Below are 21010 nucleotides of genomic sequence, written 5' to 3' on the forward strand. Positions count from 1 at the left end.
CTCCTCCCCAAAAGGAGAGAACTATCCCAACGGAGTGCAGCCTCCCAGACGTCTCCAATGCGCAGGTGAAAGCTGCTCTCTCAAGCTAAAAACACAGTATCAGTGGGACTGGATGGTGTCCCTGGCTGTGTGCTACACTAACTCAATGAGGAACTAAACCCGCACATAAGGCAGCTGTTTAATCTTAGCCTTACCACAGGATACATGCCCAAGGAGTGGCGTACGGCAACTGTGGTTCCACTCCACAAAGGCGGTGCCTCTACGTACCCTGGTAATTACCGCCCCATAAGCTTAACAAGCCTGGTCTGCAAATCTATGGAGAGGATCATAATGGAACTCATAAACAAAGACATAGGGGACTTGCAGACATTGGACCCGACCCAGTTTGGCTTTGTCAAGGGCAGATCATGCCTTTTGAACTTGGTCGACTTCGAAACAGTCACCAAGGCCATTGATGAGGGAAAGGCAGTCCATACAGCCTACCTTGACCTTGAAAAAGCTTTCAACACAATACCCCACTCGGGTATTGTAGAGAAACTTGCCAGCTTAAATGTAAACCCATGTGTCACAAGATGGGTTGCAAACTGGCTAAAGGACAGAACCCACAGGATTAGAGTAGCTGGCGCCATGTCAGACTCCAAGCTGGTCACAAGTGGTGTCCCACAGGGCTCAGTCCTTGGCCCCCTGTTCGGCATCTACTTCTCAGAAGTACAGGCTTACATAGGAGGACTATGGCTGACAAAGTTTGCAGATGACTGCAAACTGGGAGCCATAGTGGAAAGTACATCGGACACAGATATCCTTCAGAGGGGTCTCACGGAAACTGATAGCTGGTGCCAGAGCCATGGCCTGAAGTTAAATGCCAAAAAATGTATAGTCATACCCTTCGGGAAAAACAAGGTAACCCCAAGCTACCATATAGGCGGCAATCCACTAAGCACAGAAGAGGTTATCGGGGACCTGGGGACCCAGGTTGACAGTGGCCTTTCTTTTGACGCTCACATTGCTAAAGTGGTTAGAAAAACCTTCTACATTGCCCACCTGATCATGAAGGGATTCACATCCAGATCAAGTGAGGTCATTGTTCCCCTGTACTCTTCACTTATCAGACCAATGATCAAGTACAATGCCCCATTCAGGATGCATCTCACCCGACACCTGCAGCAATTGGAGAGATCCCAAAAGTTCCTCACCAAAAGGATAAACGGACTCCAAAATCAGTCATATGCTGCCAGACTGAAGAAACTCCAGCTCTATTCAGTCGCATACCGTCTGCTCAGAGGTGACCTGTACCTGACATACAAGGCCATGTCCAACCCGGAATTAATGGACATGCTCCACCTCAAAAAAATCCAAATCTACCAGATCCACTAGAGCAAGCAACTTAAACGTTAGCACGGATATAAATAGGACATGCTGGAGGGATAGATTTGTCACCCAGAGACTCCCTGTTGTGGAATAAAATCCCGGTCCATGTGAGGCAGAGCACCTCACTGGCTCTGTTCAAGAGAAATCTTGACCGGTGGATGGGAGATCGTAGGTTTACCCCGGGAATAATCTCTGTGTCACTGCTGGACAGAGGCACAACAAACTAATGGGCACAGTATTTTTTAACATAAGGGGTGGCGTAAGCCACAAAAATTCTGGGCTAGGCTTATAAATGCCTTAGGGCAGTTGAACCTATGCTTGATTTTTTTTTTTTTTTTTTTTTTTCTTCCTCTCTCCCTGGCTTGTTTTCACTCTGGAGATAAGACTGTGTCCCCCTCCCCCCACCTTTTTGGAATGAGGGTCGATGATGTCTGGGCTTTTAATTTCTTTTTCTGCAGCATTGCTGCCAGGTCTAGTTGTGATGTTTTACATGTTCTTTGATTATGTTTTGCAGTTTAAGCATTGAGCTATTGAGTGGCAGGTGCCTGGTTCCTGTAACATGCAGTCTGTGTAGGAATTGAAGGCTGAAAGCTGCAAACCTTTCTCTGGAAGCTTTCCCTCCCTCATTGATAGGAAACTTTGTTTAGTAAGACCAGCATTTCAGAACTTGTGTTTTATGGAGTTAATCTGTTCCAACAATTGCCAATTTTCTGGTGTTGTGCATTCTAACATAGGCTACATGTCCAGTTCTGGAGATAGTTTTGCTTTCTAAAGTCTGGTTCCCTGCACTTTCTGAAGGCGTTAACTTTTTTCTTTTCAGGTGTCTCAGGCTGCCGCAGATCTCAGGAACTTTTGTTTGCAGAATGCTCAGAAAGATCCTCTGCTGATGGGTGTTCCTTCCAGCGACAATCCTTTCAGACCTCCAAAGTCTTGCCTTCTACTGTGATTGGTTTTAGAGAAGTGTTACTTTCTTGACTCTTTCTGGTAAGACATTTTTAGTTTATTTATTTGCCTAGTGTAGAACAGCGCAATTTTCCAGACTGAAAAACTGATGTGATACTGGCTGAAATGCATATTTGCCTTGGTGGTGGTGGCGATGGGGTGTGTTTGTGTTTTTTTTTGGGGGGTGGGCTCCTCATCTATGCTGCAGTGGGTGTAAGGCGGCACCTCTGCTGAAATGGATAGAAACGTATACCCTTTTCTTTACTGTCATGACTTTTCAATACTGCAGTATTGACTAAACTGTGTAAAGGGAAGGCCGCTGTCTTGTGATGTTGATGACCAGTGTGGGCTGAGCTGTGCAAAGGGAAGGCCGCTGATGTTGATGACCAGTGTGCTATGAACAGCCTGCCGTAATATGTTTCTGGAAGGGAGTTAACGTTAAGCACCCTGCCTGTCCCCCCTGCTTTGGAGGTTTGTTGCAGGTTTTCACAATCTGGCAGGTGTTGGGGGTGGGGGGTGTTAGCGGGCTTGCACTGTTGCGTGCATGTTAACTGCCTTCTGCATGTACTTGGGGCCTTGGGAATGCAGAGTTAGTGTATGCATAAGGTTTTCAGATTAAAAAGAAAATGTACTTTACCATTTGTTTACCATTGTAATATCAGTTGTGGCATAAACTTGCATTTATGTAAAAATAATCGTACCCTATTAAGTTCACATTTACAAATATTATACATAACGTGTATCGTTATATTATACAATGTAGGTCACATTATATAAATTTAATTCCTCCCTTCTCTTAGACATCATTCCTCCTCCAAAACCTTTTCTGCATGTATTGTTCAATTTCCCTTTAATTGATTTGTTCCTACCCTTTTCTAAAGATCCCACTTACTGTTCTTTTTCTTGTTACAATATTTACGGAGTATAGTTAATTTTAGATTTTGATTTCCCTTTTCTAGTAATTTTTTGGCAACCACCAGAATTAAATTTAACGAGGCCTTACTGTGTCTGTGCGGTTCAGATCCTGTATCCCAGCTCAAAAAAAAATGTCTTCGTTACATTAGTTTGTTCGCCCAGTATTCCTGGCAGTGCTCTGTAGGAGACTTAATCTGCCAGCTCCTTACACTCTGAAATCACTTGTTCCCAAATACGTCTTTCTTCCCAGTCACACCTTCACCCAGTGAAGAATTCTTTGGAGTAGTCTGCTAGGGGTATAAAAGTATTTATGCAAACACTTCCATGTAAAAATCCTAAATCTTACAGATTTTTTTCTCCTATTTGGGAGCCACACATGTCCTCCTGTTTATTCTGTGTGTGGGTATTGTACAATATTTTATATGCTTTACTAACTATCCCTTTTTGAACAGTCGACCAGTGCATGCCTTTCATTTAGCATTCCATATCCCTTTCTCTTCTGTCTATACTTTGCCTTTCCTATTCAGGATTTATATCCATCACTAGCCTAAAATCCAAATGTCTTCTTGTCTCTTCTCATTTGTTTATTTTTTCCTTCTCAGTGTTCCCAGTACCTTGGTTCCTTTCTCATCTTCCTCCAGTAAATTCCACCCCCCTCTTGTCTGCTGTCTGTACCTCTAATCCCTGTCGGCAGAATCTCCTTTCTCTGTTTCCATGTTGGCTTACTTTTTAGTGTACACTCTCTGCTAGTTTGAGTATAATATTCTCTGTCTGTTGTCCTTCATAAGGATTTGCATCCAAAATCTCCTCTGATTTTTGAATTACCCCCTTGCTTCATCATCATTGGTTTCCACTCTGCATTATAGTTTTCTGCTTGTTTTAATTGTAAAAGCCTTGACTGTGTAGCTCTAAAATATTATTTTACATTTGTTTACTGGGAAGGTCCGACAGGACAGAGCTGTTTTCAGCAGAGGCCCGGGGAGAAAAGCTCCAGAATAATTGCTAACATACTATACACAAGATATTTATGCTGTCAGTTATAAAAATATAGCAGACAAGAACATACGACTGCATAAGATTTACATAAGCATAGTGGTTTAGACATGCAATTAAAAGTATAGCCGGTAGTAATATTTGATTGTTCATACAGCATGTTTAGTAGAGATGATCTTGAAGATGTACTGAAGATGAGACCAAGGAAAAACTAAAAAAAGGAGAATATAGGTAAGTTAATATGAGGTGTGTTGACATTTTCAGGGAAGGGTTTTCAACTTAGTCTAGGGGAGAGTTAGTGGCTATAGCTGGGGCAGTAGGCGGCAGTGAGTTGGTATAACGTGTGATGTGTAGTGCATCTGTGGGAGTTTTACAGAGGAGGTTGGATAGTGGGTAGAGGAAAGGAGTTAGAATATGTCAGCCAGGTGCTAGGCAGTTGCATGTCCAGGAGTTATTTAGGTGGGAAGTAAGCTATTTTTTGAAAATGGTTTTATTAGGTTGCCCCTGATTTGTAGTGATATGGAGTTCAAAGTCTTGGCAATGTTGCTAGAATACAGGGAGTCACCAGGGCTGTAATGGCTTTTGGAGATTGCGATTAGTACCTTGTTAGTGGATCTGAGTTTGCGGTTATTTGAGTAGAGGGTGATCAGGTCTTGTAAGGCTGGAGTTTGTCAAGTTGGTACAGTATTTAATGAGCTAGAAGTTGGTTTAGAGCTAAGATGTTATGGATTTCAAGCCAGGAAAGCTGTTTTAAGGACCTGACAGTGGTGGGTGCCGTAGGAGGAGTTTGTGGAGAAGTTTGCTATTCTGTTGTAGCATACTGATAGCTTGCTTAAATCACTCTTGTTTAGATTAATTGGGACAGGAGAAGCATTGGGACAGGAGAAGCATACAGTAAGGTGGAGAGATTGGGACAGGAGAAGCATACAGTAAGGTGGAGAGAAGATGGGTATGAACTAGGGTAACTTTACTGTTGCTGGTTAGGAAGTGTATACATCTGTAAGTACCTAGTTTTTTGCTTTACAAGAGCTATGTGTTTGTCAAATTTCATATTGTCAATAATGAACCCTAGTAATTTGGTTTGTGTGATGGGGAGATGGGGGTATTATCTAAAGGAGAATGGGGGCGGTAGTTGCTGCTGCTTTGGAAGGATGAAAGCTTAAGTTGGGTCATTTTAGGATTTAGTATTAGCTGGGAGTTTTAGTCCTGTTTTGATGGATGTAAGGGCTTCTTGGGTCTTGATTTGAAGGTGGAGGGTAGAGCACATTAAGGTGGAGTCATCATCGTATTGAACCAGGTTTGCTTGAGGGGTGGTTTTGTGAAGATTTGTAAATAGTGAAAAGTAGGGGATTGATCCTTGGGGCACTCCTAGTTTTACAGGAAGTAGGGGGAAAGGGAGTTTTTCCACTGAACAGCTTGTTGGCGTTGGAAGAGAGTCCTGAAACCATAATAGAGTTGGGGTAGTTGGTTTTAATTCTGAGTGATGTTAGTTTGTATGGCAGACTGTATCAAATGCCTTTGATAAGTCAAGGAAAACTACAGACACTAGTTGACCGTTGTTGCGTTGCATATTTACTAGGTTACTAAAATTGAGTGCAGTGGTAGTGCTATGGTTGAGGGAGAATCTGTGTTTCAGCAAGAAGATTGTTTGAGAGGAGATGTTGGGACCTGGTTGTGGATACATTCTTCTATTATTTTAGCCAGTGGGGAAAGTATAGCTATAGCACGGAAGTTTTAGGTCAGTGGAGTTCCCCCTGTGTGAATTGGTATAACATAGGATATTTTCCAGAGAAGTGGCACCTTTTTGTTCTTGAGGTTGATCTGTTAATTATAGAGACTGAGTAGGAAATGGCTTTGGCAGCTATTTGTAGGAATCTGGCAGATAGTTTGTCTACTGCTAAGGTGGTGGGTTTGTTTGGTTAGGTGTCTATAGATTGTGTAAGTTGGTACAGGTTGACTGGTGAAGGAGTTAGTGTTTGATGGGTTATATAGTATAGTGGGGGTTGGAGTGTGGGTCTTGACGGCTTTTAATATAGAGTTGTTAAAGAACTTTAATTGGGTGGCTGTGTTTATAGAGATGGTGTCTGTTTTGAATGAGTTTGAGTTACCTGGTTGGAGAATACTGTTAATAGCGGCCCAGAACATTTGTGGGTTGGTAGTCTGCTTAGTTTGAATTTCACTATAGTATTTTTGTTTATCTAGTCTGATTTGCTTTTTTCTTAGTTTCTCAGTTGTAAGAATGTTTGCCTGTTGGGGGTAGTTTGTTTTTGCTCCAGGTGTCCCATGCTCTTGGTAAGCCATGGGGCATGGGGATCTGGCTTGGTGGAGCAAGCTGGTTGAGCAGGCCTAAGAAGATGGTGTTGAAATACTTGACTGCTTCAGCTAAAGGAAGTGTTAAGAGGTTTCTATTTCCACAGGTAGATGTTAAATACTGCTAGCTTCCGCAGTGGGGGTTTTACCTGGTATAGAGTCAGATGACAAATGGTCGTTCTGCAAGCTATCCCAGCAGTAATATTTGAGAGAGTAATTTAAGAACTGTCAGAGAACATTCTGTATTCTGTTTTGGACCTGACCAAGTACAAGATCCATTCACCACATCTGGCGTGCTTTTAAGTAAGTTAACTAGGGTATAGCGATTCTTTGATTCGGTCAGGAATATAGTGAAGCTTGGTTTAAATATTTTTCTTTGAGACTGTCCTACAATGTTTTAAATATTTCCTGTGATTTTCAACTCTGCCACTATGAATATATATTTAGTATTGTCTTGTTCTTTTATGTATTGGTAAATATACTTAAGCCTTTCATTGTGGCTGATCTGTGTAGAGATATTTAAGTTCTGAGAGTACTTGCATATTTGGTGACACTGTGTAGACCACTCCTAATAGCCTTGCTTTTGGTCAAACTACCATTTTTATTAATAACATTACACAGTAAGATTGGAAACCCTTTAAGGGCCTTAAAGTAGCTAAGATTTGGCTGGTGGCAGTGTTCACAAATAACCTTATAGTCTGGTTAAAAGGGGGCATAGCGTGTAGACGTTGCCAGCCTTTCTTGTGTGCATCTGTTTAAATCTAATATCTGATCTAACATTTGTGTGCGCTTAAATCCAACACATATATACTGTTGCCAGTGGTGAGGATTGAGGCTTCTTGATATTACTGGTCCAGTAATCATCACTGACACAAACACTTGAAATGGGCCTATATGAAGCTGGATGAGATGGATTTTAATCTTTTTTTTTTTTTTTTTTTTTTTTTTTTTTTTAGGTATTGCAACCACAGCACTTTTTTTTTTCTGGAAGTTGGTGTCTCTCCTCCTTTTAAAATGTTGTTAAACCTTCCAGATCTGTAACTTTCTGTCCTAGCTTCAAAACCTCCATCAGAATATTTCTGGAGATTTTCCTGTAGATTTATTATACAGTATAATTTTTATTGCCGCCTCTTGTTTCCAACCCTGGCTTACTTGTGTTCCATAAATATTTCGTTTGCACTTTTTCTTGATTTTTCCCCCACTTCTCTGCTTCAGTCCTGTCTACTGTCCCTCTTTTGTAGGGACACCCTGATGTTCATAACTTTTCCTAAATATTGCCAATTCCTCTACACTCTCTGGTTATTTTTCTTGTTGTAGGCTCCCTAAGTTTGGCAACAACCCATTTTTCCTTTGTCGTGCCAGAAATCTTTGTGCTGGAGTTTAAAAAAGTGTGTCTGTGTGTGTGTGTGTCTGTGTGTGTCTGTGTCTGTGTGTGTCTGTGTCTGTGTGTGTCTGTGTCTGTGTGTGTCTGTGTCTGTGTGTGTCTGTGTCTGTGTGTGTCTGTGTGTGTCTGTGTGTGTGTGTCTGTGTGTGTGTGTCTGTGTGTGTGTGTCTGTGTGTGTGTCTGTGTGTGTGTGTGTCTGTGTGTGTGTGTCTGTGTGTGTGTGTGTGTCTGTGTGTGTGTGTCTGTGTGTGTGTGTCTGTGTGTGTGTGTCTGTGTGTGTGTGTGTGTGTGTGTGTGTGTGTGTGTGTGTGTGTGTCTGTGTGTGTGTGTGTGTGTGTCTGTGTGTGTGTGTGTGTCTGTGTGTGTGTGTGTCTGTGTGTGTGTGTGTCTGTGTGTGTGTGTGTGTCTGTGTGTGTGTGTGTCTGTGTGTGTGTGTGTCTGTGTGTGATATTGCTGAAAGCAAAACTTTTATTCAATTACTCCCTTATTTTTCTCTTTAGTACTCCGCAGTTCTGCTTTTTCTGTGAGACCCTCTAATTTGTAGTAATTTAATCTTTTTCAACCCCTGTAAATTACTAACCAGGTCTTTCTGCTTTTTTAACCATATTTTTTTTAATTCCATTTTCATTTTATCCCAATGACTTAGCTGTAACTTCTGGAGTACGTTTTATCTTCCCTAATAACTCTGGATAATTTCCACTAGCCATTCCTTAAATTCACCTCGTAACAGGTAGGTATGGGAGCACCAGTCTCCTCTTTATTTCATTAACTTGTATTATCTTTGTAACTTGTTGGTGCATGATCTGAAATACTTATTGAATAGCCAAGTTCTTATTAAATGGATGTGTATTGTGAAATAATTTGTCAAGTAATTGTACCTTGGGGAATAATGCACAAGATCTGTCTGAGCTCCTGCTACTCATTTTCACATCTTTCCTAGCAAGTATTTTCATAAATTTCTTCAGAAATCTACCCTCTTTGTTTATATTTTCCCTTTTATCCATCCGATATACATCCTCATTGTTTTCAAATCGGATTCCAATCCCCACCTACAAGTAATATTGCTTGCTGAAAGCAGATTATTTCTCCTCCAAAATAGCAGTTTTAGGTAGAACATAAATACATGCCTCATCTCGTGCCAGTTGCCCCTTAGTAAGTCTGCCATTACATTAATTGCTAGAAGAGGAAAGATAAGTATTCCTATTTCCATTGTCCCTGCTATTCTGCAGACTCTCTCCCTCTGCCCCTCTCTCACCCTGTCAACAAATTATATTCCTGGGAGCAAGCTTGAACACAACTTCCAGATGGCTTTCCTCATGCCAGAGAAACCAATTAATTTGACCACTTACCTCAAACGAGTGGCCATCTGCAAAGCAATTACTGCAAGCCTTGGGGTTCATGGCTTCGTGCATTCTACTAATTCCCTATGCAAGACTGCATATGAGGAAACTATAGTGGTATCTAAAAAGCCTATGGTGTCAACATTCCGATCCTAGAAGCATGATTCCTATCTTACTTTGCCTATGGTTAGAATTCGTTTGGTGGGCAGAGGCCTGCCACCAAAAAAGGGACTACCCTTCACTCTACCCCCTGCTGTCCAAACCCTAAGACTCATCAGACTATGCATGGGGGGCTCACCTGGCAGGGATGTGCATTCAGGGAAAATGGAACCCAAGTCAAATGCGCCTGCATATCAATCAAAACGAAATGTTAGCTGTACAGAATGCTCTGACAGCCTTCAAGGACCACATTCTTCCAGGATAATTAATGGTAAAGACTGACAGTGCCACTATGTGGTACATAAGCAGGGGGGTACCCATTCTTACTCCCTCTGCAGGATAGCCATGGATTTGTGGAACACCGCCTTGAGCTACCAAGTGCATCTACAGACTTAATTCCTGCCAGGAAAACTAAATACGCTGGCAGACGAACTAAGCAGAAATCTTATGGACCCACACGAGTGGAAACAGGAACCAAAGACTTTCAACATGTTTATCAACAAATGGGGGAGCCCAGATATAGACCTGTTTGCTTCCCCCCAGAACTACCAATTGGACACATTCTGCACAAGGACTCATCACAAACAAGCTTGGAAAGTGGATGCTCCGTCCTTAATCTGGAAAAATCTATCAGTTAATGCCTTTCCTGCTCTGCCTCTCCTCTCCAAAGTACTACTAAAGATCAAACAGGACAAACCAAGGGTGATACTGATTGCACCAGACTGGCCATGACAACACTGGTACCCCCTCTTGCGCAGTGTCACAGTTGGCCCCATGGCACCTGCCTCAGACCCCTACCCTGCTGTCACAGCAGGAGAGCCAGATTCTGCACCCCCATCTTCAAACCCTGAACCTGGCAGCCTGGCTAATTATCTAATCTGTGTTACCATCCCTCAGTAAACAAGTGATGGATGGCATTTTGTAGGCAAGGAGGCCTAGTACTAGAAAAGCTTATGCTGAGAAATGAAAAAGATTGTCTGGAACCAAACTTGAGGGATGGCCACAGCAGTGCCCAATTTACCTCGGATTCTTCAATACTTAATGGAGATGCTTCATAAGGGCCTTTCCTTTTCCTCCATCAAAATTCATGCCTCAGCCATTTCAGCTCATTACAACACAGAAGCACCCCTCTTTTCTCGCCCACTGCTCTGAGGGACAAAAAACGAAGACCACACTGGAGAGCCCTCCACTCCAGCCTGGAACCTTAACTTTGTATTGGAAAAACTCACTCTTCTACTTTTGAGCCAGCTGCAAGTGCAGAGTTGAAATTCCTTTCTTGGAAAACCACTTTCCTTTTAACTATCTCTTCAGCAAGAAGGGTATCTGAATTACAGGCCCTTACGGCAGTGGAGCCTTTCATCATCTTTCATGCGGACAGGGTGTCCCTCAGGACCAATCCCTCTTTTTGTTGAAGGTGGTATCCACTGTGGCTCTTAATCAGTCCATTCATTTGCCAACCTTCTTGTCTAATCCACAGAACAAAGGGGAGCGGATACGTGTACAGACAACTTGGATTTTACTTGGACAGGACTAAACCTCAAAGGAAATCTGAACTGCTGGTGGCATTTGCTTGAGGGGTGGAGGGGAAGGCTATTTTAAAGCAAACCATTTCTAAATGGATAGGCCATTGCATTTATTTCTGCTATAAGCACCAAGGAAAATCTATCCCACAGGGAGGGGGGATTAGACCCCATTCAACCAGGGCTGCATCTACCTGTACAGCCTTTCTGAGGTGTCCCTACCAGAGGCATCCTAGAAGCTGCTACCTGGAGTTCTGTACACATTTTCACCAAGCATTACCATTTGTCAATTTTCTCTAATTCCAGAGCTGGCTTTGCCACTGCAGTCTTGCAGGGCTTTATAGCTGATGTCCTTCATGGATGCATCTGCAGTCATAACAAATGGGTTGTCCTGTCGTCAGGCAGCCCTTCGGTCGGCCGGATTCCAAAGTCTGGGTCCGGCCTCGGCTGATGTCGCACTTCACCCGACGTCATCTCTGCTGGTCTTCGGGTATAAAGGCATCAGCCGACGCCATTTTCCTCAGTCTTTCTTGCCGCGTGGCGCCCGAAGCAGAAGCTGTTCGCAAGTGCCGGTCGGTCAGATCCAGAGTACTACTACCGAATACTACTTCGAAGACTTCTAAAAAGCTAAGTACCCCGTTGGGGACTCTTTCTTGCCTCAGCCGATGTCAGAAAAAGTCAATAACTGTTTAACTTGTGGAAAACAAATACCTCATAAAGATTTCCACTCTTACTGTTTGCCTTGCTTAGGCCCAGACCACGACGTAGCAGCCTGTTCGGCCTGTGCTTCCTTCAACCAACTAACGCTTAGGCGTCTGTCGGAGTTTGCTGAACAGTTTTTCGGCTCAGATTTTGCGTACATTATGCCGTCAGATCCTCAGACTACCCAAATTGTTAAAAAACGCAAAGAAAAAGACCGACACTCGCGGACCGCGGTTTCGGCCGAAACCACGGTTAAGCAAGCCGCGAGTGTCTCTGTTTCGGCCGAAACCGAGAAAGCTGGTCAATCTTCAGCCGAATCCATGACTACTACTGAGGCTCCTGCTACCTTATCTGAATCTGCCTCAGAAATTTTGCCTACAACTGTGGTTCCTACTGATCTATCAGACACCATCCCCTTGGATATCTCTACCCCAGCACGTGGTGCTGCTAGGCCTCCTGCAGCCATGTCTATTAAGGCCTTTGCCAGGGCTAAAGCAGCCAAATCAGCTAAATCAGTGCCTGTTAAACCACCCTCACTCAGGCCCACTTCTAGTTCTCAAATGCTTACTTTGGCAGAAGATTTAATATCCTTAATTAGGGGATCCCAATCTCACCCAGACAGGGCCTCTCAGCCCCCAGAAAAGAGACCTAGAGCAGAGCCCCCCGAGCCTGTGTCCTCTGATTCTGCGGATGACTCAGACATTACAGACCAGCCAGAGGCTCCTTTTTCCAATTATGAAGATTCAGATGCTGAAGAATCCATTCCAGCTGCCTCTCCACCAGAGGAATTCTCCTTTGGGAAACCTTACATGCCATGAGAGAACAATTCCAATGGCAGGGACAAGATTTCTCAGATTCAAGAAAAAGGCTTAGGACTTTTCTGCACTTACCACAACATAGGCCCTTAGCTATACCTCCTGTCCTATCTGTTGTGGGCGATGCATTTAATGATGTCTGCACTGCTCCTGATTCTTTACCTCCAGCCCCTGCCAAACCAGATAGATTTTACAGGGTGCCAGACACTCATCACCACCTATACAAGGCCCCACTTGCAGACCCAGAAACTATATCCCAGGGGCCTAAGGCAGTAGCCTCGACCACAGCAAAAAACCCTATTCCCTCTGAAAGGGAATCCAGGTCCTTAGAGAGATGGGGGAAAAAAAGTCTACACCTCTGCTACTCTCTCTGCTAGAGCTTTAAACTGTCAGTTTCACATGATCCAATACCAAGAGTTTATGCTTGATCAGTTAATTAAAAAGCTGTCCTCTGATGAATCTTTAGATAAGAAATATGTATTAGAAATGGTGAATAACATCCAACAGGTTAGTAACCATTCTTTAAAATGTGGCTATGATTCACTGGAGGCTTCATTTAGATCAGCCATGACTGGCACAGTGATAAGAAGGCATGCATGGTTGAAAGAACAGGTCTTGCCCGATCATGTTAAAGCTAAGCTATTGGATGCTCCTATGGATAAGGCCAGTCTATTTGGGGAACCTGCCCAGCAGGTAATGAAGAAAATGGAAGAGCAGCAAAAATGTGTACAAACAGTTAAAGATTTCCTACAGGTTCAGCCCCCAAGGTTTAGCAGGAACTGGCCTGCCAAAAATTGGTCCTTTCCTGACTCCACAAGATCCCAAAGGGCAGGAACAGATGCTCTAGGGGCAGAAATCAATCCAGAGGAGGTGCCTACAGAGGACGACAGTGGCAAGGCAATAACCGAGGCACAGACGCAACCACTGCCACTGCAACAGGACAATCTCCGTGACTTGGCTCTGACTCCGCCTACCAGGGAGCAAATAGCAGCACCATTAGGCGGAAAGTTAGCCTTATTCTCGAAAAATTGGCACTATATTACAAAAGACAAGTGGATTTTACAAAAGACAAGTGGATTTTGCAAACCATAGACCAAGGCTACCGGTTCCACTTCCACACTTTACCAGTAAAAAGAGGAATGCCAAACCTGCCCCCAAATCAAAAAATAGAAGCCCTACACCAGACAGCAAAATTAATAAAGATGAGAGCTGTGGAAAGGGTACCAATAACAGAACAGGGCAAAGGATTCTACTCCAGACTCTTCCTAGTACCAAGAAAAGAAAAAAACTGGAGACCTATTCTCGACCTGTCCATCTTAAACACATACATCATTGTCCCAAAATTCAAAATGCTGACCCTACAGCAACTTCTTCCCATGCTGGGCAAGGAGTGTTGGCTGGAAACTCTAGATCTCAAGGAGGCATACCTGCACGTCCCCATTCGACCAAATTGCAGAAGATACCTCAGATTTCTTGCAGGATCAGAGCATTATCAATTCTCAGCATTGCCCTTTGGCTTATCTACTGCGCCCAGAGTATTCACAAAATGCCTGGCATCAGTAATCGCTCACTGCAAAGTACAGGGAATCCAAATTTATCCATACCTGGACGACTGCCTGTTACAAGCGGACAACAAAAGCAAGCTGACAACAGATTTACAAAGGGTCATTTACTTGCTACAAGCCCTGGGATACACAGTCAATTTTCAAAAGTCAAGACTGATACCATCCCAGACAAGAACTTTCTTGGGCTGAATTGGACACAGTAAAACAGATGGCATTCCTAACTGCAGAAAAACAAAAAGAACTCCCTCTTTACTTCTTGGCATTAACAAAGCAGAACAAACTAACAGCAAGAAAAGTTCTGCAGGCCTTGGGCTTCATGGCATCATGCATAATCTTGGTCCCACATGCCAGACTGCATATGAGAAAGTTACAGTGGTACCTAAAGAATTTATGGTCTCAACACAGGCACAGCTTAGAAACAGAAATATCACTAATCCCATGCTTAAAACAGGAGTTCCTATGGTGGGCTCGGGCATGCCAGTCAAACCCAGGCTTACCCTTCCACAACTTTCGAACAAACCAAACCATCACAACGGATGCCTCAGACCTAGGATGGGGGGCACACATGCTGGACAAATGCGTACAAGGACTGTGGACTCGGGACCAGCTGCACCTGCACATAAACCAAAAAGAAATGCTGGCAGTAAAACTGGCAATCCTAAAATTCAGACCATTCCTCAAAGAAGGCCATTTGATGATGACAGACAACACCACAGTCATGTGGTACATCAACAAACAGGGAGGCACTCATTCTTACCCCCTATGCAGAATGACTTTGGACCTTTGGAATCTGGCTCTCGGCTACAACATCCAGTTACAGGCAATATTTGTACCGGGAAAAGAACACCCTAGCAGACATTTTAAGCAGAACCACCTCAGATGCTCACGAGTGGATGCTACACCCGGACATCTTCAAGGCCATCACAAAGAAATGGGGAATGCCACAAATAGATCTATTCGCTTCCCCACAAAATCACCAGCTCAAAAAATTCTGCACAAGGACATTCCACCCACTTGCATGGAAGGTGGACTCTCAATCCTTCAGCTGGAAAGGCCTGACAGCATATGCATTCCCACCTCTTCCCTTGATGCACAAGGTACTACTGAAAATCAAAGAGGAACGTCCAAGGATAATTCTGATAGCTCCGAACTGGCCAAGACAACACTGGTACCCATTGCTGAGGAGCATGTCTCGGGAGAAAATGTGGTCAATACCCCTGATGCCTCTGATGTTAACTCAGAACAACTACAACATCATACATCCAAACCTAAAAACGTTGCAACTGACTGCCTGGAACATCACATAGCAGTAACTAACCCAGACCTTTCACAAAGGGTTAAAGACATTATCCTTGAAGCCCGCAGACCTTCAACAAGAAGGAACTATGCAGGAAAATGGAAAAGGTTCGTCATTTGGAGTACTGAAAGAGGAAAAGATGTGTCGAACATAGATATTGCTAACATTCTGGAGTACTTGGCAGAGCTTCTACATACAGGCCTGTCCTATTCCTCCATCAAGATACATGCATCAGCTATTTCAGCAGAATTCAGCTTTGATCCTCCTGTCTTTTCACATCCTCTACTCAGGCAGTTTCTCAGAGGGATCAAGAATGTAAAACCTCCTAGGAAACCACCATTACCAGCATGGGACTTGAACTTTGTACTAGAAAAGTTGACACTACCTCCGTTTGAACCAGCAGCAACAGCAGATCTACAACACCTGTCATGGAAAACTGCTTTCCTACTGGCTATTACTTAAGCAAGGAGGGTTTCGGAACTACAGGCCTTAATGGCAGTGCAACCCTTCCTAATCTTCCATCAAGATAGGGTGTCCATGAGAACTAATCCTACATTTATGCCTAAGGTGGTATCCAGAGTGTCTTTAAACCAGGCAATCCACCTACCTACCTTCTTTCCCAATCCACAAAACACAGGTGAAAGAATAATGCATACCTTGGATGTACACAGACAGTTACGCTACTACCTGGACAGAACCAAAGGTAACAGAAAACTGACCAGCTCTTTGTGGCCTATGCAACAGGAAGGGAAGGAAAAGCAATTTCCAAACAGACAATCTCCAAATGGATAGGAAATTGCATAAGATTCTGTTACTCCTACCATGGAAAACCAATTCCACAGAACATAAGACCTCATTCTACAAGGGCTACAGCCACTACCACAGCTTTCTTAAGAGGAGTGGCAACCAAGGACATTATTGAGGCGGCTACTTGGACCTCCGTGCTTACATTTGCCAAGCATTATAATTTACCTCTATATTCTAGATCCCGAGCAGGGTTTGCCACTGCTGTACTGCAAGGGATCCTGACTACACCATAATTATTATTCCTCCTCCCCTAGTTTGGCTATGGTATTCTACCCATTTGTTATGACTGCAGATGCATCCATGAAGGACATAGTACAGTTTTGTACCTACCATAAATGTAGATGTCCGAACTGGATAGCATCTGCAGTCAGGATTACCCTCCCTCCTTCCCCTCTGCGGTACTCCTAGGGTATTTACCCTCCTAATAGCTAGCTGGGGGGGGGAGTCTCTTATGGTGTATTTGTTTGTATATATGTACATACATGTTTATTTTTTGTGTTTGCCTTCTACTATTTTGGAAACATTGGCATTTATCCAAAATTTAGCTTTCCAAGAGGGCAATTGGCATCTGGGGCAAGAAACACTGAGGAAAATGGCGTCGGCTGATGCCTTTATACCCGAAGACCAGCAGAGATGACGTCGGGTGAAGTGCGACATTAGCCGAGGCCGGACCCAGACTTTGGAATCCGGCCGACCGAAGGGCTGCCTGACGACAGGACAACCCATTTGTTATGACTGCAGATGCTATCCAGTTCGGACATTTACATTTATGGTAGGTACAAAACTGTACTTTTCTATTCCTCCTCCCATATTTAGCTTTGGGAATCTACCCAATTCTTTATGATCCTTAGACATAATCTATTACTGAAGAGAAACAGCTAACAAACTATGTATAGGGTTCGGAGCAGACATTCTGACTCTGCCTATTTTACTAGCTCAAAAGTCTCTGATTGGCTAGGCTAAGAGGGTATCCCATGGTACCCTGCTTCATATCCCCAGATCTCGTTTGCCACTTGTAGTCTTGCTTGGCTGTGGCTAAGTACCTCTTTTGACTTATTTCTCTTCAGAAATTGGTTGCTTTAAACTCTAAAGCTATTTTAATAGCTATATCTTGCTGCTGTCGCTGTGATTGTGTTTCTTGGTGTTTTGTGGTATCCCTAACTATTCCCATGGGCTAGGCCCATTTTAGTTAGAGGACCTAGTCCTCCCTTAGTCAGTTGTGCGTGTTTGTTTCCGTATTGTTTTTAAGAACCGTTTTAGTTAGAGGTTCTTTTAGTGGTGTCTCTTGTTGCTAATAGTTTGTTTAGGGCTTCACTCAGTCTGTCAGTACTGTTTGTAGTGAACATTGTGTGCTTTCCCGCCTGTTTGGAAGTTTAATTGTAGTGGACGTTTTGGAAGTTTGTTAGCTGTTTCTCTTCAGTAATAGATTGTCTAAGGATCATAAAGAACATAAGCCATCTGGCTTTAAAACGTGTTTGAAATGCAGATATAAAATGTCCATCACAGATGGGCACTGGTCTACTGCCTTGGAGCCATCCATTTACAGGAGTCATGTAGCTTTTGCCCACGCCTTCAGTCCTCTGGTGCTCCAAGAGAAAACAAATTGATTCTAAAGGGACTGCTTAAACCGTCTTTTTTGAGGAAGCTATAGATTTGGCTTCCAGCTCTGTCGAAATCTAAAGCCTCCAAGTCCAAGAAAAGGTCTCCGGCTCCATCTGCATCTCCGAAGCCTCTGGAGAAGATTACTATACTGGACTCTGCTTCCTCGGCTCCACTGTTTTCGGGGCCGCAGGAGGTATCTGTTAAGTGAATCTGCTGCCGCTCCGATCATTCTCGAACCCATTCGGAGCCGGTCGCCTAGTGTGAGGCATGGTTAACCAGATAAGAGATCCCAATCCCCATCCATCTCCTCCAAATCCTCCAGGCTTTCTGATTTGGATGTGGATAGGGTAGTGCAGAGGCTCCTACAGTCGCCGGTGTTGGCTAAATTGTTTTAGGCTCCGACCCAGTCTGCTCCAGAGCCAGTTCCTATGGCTGTTTCGATGATTCCTCCTCCGAGCACATCCTTGTCGGAGCCGGTATGTTCCGCTCAGTGATGTTCTTGTGCCGGCTCCGATACCCCCTTGGGATTATCGGTGCCGACCTCTGCTCTGACCATTTCAGTCCCGTCCACAGGTTTCAAGGCTCTGGTTTCCTCTGTCGGGCCCAAAGTGGGTACTTCGAGACGTCTTTCTGTTCAGAGTCTCCCACTCGGTGCATTGGCCTCGGGGACCCTGGTCGTGGCCTTGGAGGTCGGTCCTGTGACTCTGGGGGGGGGGGGCCTGCGGAGCACGCTGGTCAGATAGTCAGCTACATCACTTGGGTCGGTCATTCTATCCCCTACCACTCCTGCGAGAGCTTCTGACACTCTCCTTTTATTGGACAGTACAGCGCCAGGCCCCAAGGACACACCACGAGCGGTCCCCCATTTTCTGAAGGTCTCTGAGCCAGTGCCTGAGGAACCTCCCAGAAAGTTGTGCAGGAGGAAGCACACAGACTCCCAGGACGAGTCTCACTTCCGATACTGACCTCTAATCAGAAGGATCCCCCAAGTCTTCCTACTCTCATTCTTGAGGGTGTGCCCGACTGTGCTTATCCAGAGCTAGTCTGGGGTTGAATTTCCTTGTATCCGGAAGCCTGGGAAACCTCACCCAGGACCGATGGTATTAAGGATAATTTCCGGAGGTTACCTCATTCCATTCTCTTCAGTACCCCCTCCAATAAGAAATCCCGGACGTTCCACACAGTCAAAGGGATCAAGCAGCCTCTGAGATATCTCAGCTGCTAGAGAAAGGAGCCATCCAACCAGTCCCCTCAGACCAAACCGTATTTTTTTTGGTGCCGAAAAGAACAGGGACCTGAGACCCATAATAGATCTGTCAACTCAACCAGTACATACACAAGTCCAAATTCCGTATGGTCACTGTACAGTCCATTCTCCCATTGTTGGGTGAGGAAGTATGGATGAGCTCCATCGACCTCAAGGATGCTTGCTACCATGTCAAAATGGACAGGGCATCCAGGTGACCCCTACGCTTCCAGATGGGAGCCAGTCACTTCCAGTTTTGAGCCCTGCCCTTTGGTCTCACCACAGCCCCCAGGGTGTTCAAGTGTATGGCAGTGGTGATGGCTCACTTGAGACGTTAAGGATTCCAGGTGTTTCCGTACCTCGACGACTGGCTCCTCACCACCCCACCAGGCATCAACTAATTCAGACCAGGGACGCTACCGTCAGTCTGTCACCAACTAGGCATCACAATAAACTGGAAAAAAATCTGCCTTATTGCCTTTACAGCATGTCACCTTTATAGGAGCATAGTTGGACACCATTCAAATGTGGGCATTCTTACCACAGGAAAGGATTACAGGGTTGCAACAACAAATTCTCACGCTGATGCCCCTGAGACATGCGAAGGCAAGACTGATTCTACAACTCCTAGGTACCATGGCGGCGACTATCATGTTGGTTCCTCTAGCGAGATTACACAGGAGACTTCTTCAATGGCTCCTCTTTGTCCAATGGTCTCTGCAAAGACTTCGCTATCCCATCCAATCTTAATGACAGACAGATGCAAACAGGACCTCTGGTGGCTGTGCACCAACAACTTGAACGGGGGAAAGCCCTTTGTTCCACCCGTCCCTTTTGCCACGGTGACCACGGATGCCTCCCAGATTTGGGGGGGGGGGCATTATCTCAGCAGGACGGTCCAAGGCACGTGGCAGGAACACAAGATACATTTGCACATAAATGTCCTGGAGAGGAGAGCAGTGCTTCTTGCGTTGCAGGCACTTCAACAAGTTCTTCCTCTAGGGACTATAGCGATACACTCAGACAACATGTCAGTAGTGTGGTATCTCAACAAACAAGGGGGAACCCGATCCTACCCACTATGCAGAGGCCATGTGCGTGTGGCATTGGCTTCCCAACTGTTTCTAGTGGCAACGCACATTCCGGGTAAGACCAATGTAATAGTGGACAAGCTAAGCAGGGCGATCCTTATGCCCTACGAGTGGTCCCTGAATCGCCTGGTTGCAGAGCGAATCTTCAGCAGATGGGGTCAACCTTGCTGCAGCCTTTTTGCCAGCCCTCTCAATGCGAAATGAAGCAACTACTACTCGCTGATTTCCCCCCCCCCACACCGGGGGAATCTCCCTGGGATTCTCTGGCTCACAGTTGGCCCTCCGGTCTGCTTTATGCTTTCCCTCCATTTCCCCTTCTCTCAAGGGTGATTCAGGAAGCAGAATGATTCTGATTGCCCCACACTGGCCTTGTCAGGTATGGTTCCCCTTCACACCTTATATTGTGGATACACCTTGGATTCTGGAACCCCTTCCAGATTTACTGACTCGCATGTCGGGACAGTTCCACCCCCGACACTCCGGTTGACAGCCTGGCTACTCCACTTCCATAGTTAGTAAAATGTCACAATTTTTCACCGGACGTAGTCCATATCCTATCGTCCTCTCATAAACCAGCCACTAGAAAAATCTACTCTAGCAAATGGAAAAGGTTCTCTATCTGGGCTCATTCTAGAGAAATTGACCCATACACTGCTCCAATTGATTTGGTTCTGGAGTTTTTGTCTACGCTGTTCTATTAAGGGTCCGCATTAGCCACCATCAAAGTTCAGCTGGAGGCTATATCAAACTTCCATGTGGCCAGTGAGCCTAGCCTTATGGCGCACGGACTATGTAAAGCATTCCTTAAAGGTACTCTCTTACTTCGTCCCCTAGTATCGCTATCATGCCCTGGGACCTCACTTTTGTTCTTCAAGCCCTCACTCTTCCACCACTCGAGCCTGCAGCTACCTGCGAGTTAAAATTCTTGTCATGGAAAACAGCATTTTTAACAGC

General features: G+C 44.6%; 1 protein-coding gene across 1 annotated transcript in view; it reads left to right on the forward strand.

Moving 5' to 3' along the window:
* Positions 1–21010, forward strand: part of LOC122790060 (guanine nucleotide-binding protein G(I)/G(S)/G(O) subunit gamma-5-like) — a 50178-nt gene that overhangs the window by 16558 nt on the left and 12610 nt on the right. The window contains exon 2 of the mRNA XM_044057626.1: positions 2189–2352. Coding sequence (XP_043913561.1) covers positions 2189–2314 — 126 coding nt within the window. The 3' untranslated portion in view covers positions 2315–2352. The remainder of the gene's footprint in view (positions 1–2188; positions 2353–21010) is intronic.

Source organism: Protopterus annectens, chromosome 15.part0 (genome assembly GCF_019279795.1).
Source record: "Protopterus annectens isolate FY-2018-M chromosome 15.part0, PAN1.0, whole genome shotgun sequence".
NCBI classification, from domain to species: domain Eukaryota; kingdom Metazoa; phylum Chordata; order Ceratodontiformes; family Protopteridae; genus Protopterus; species Protopterus annectens.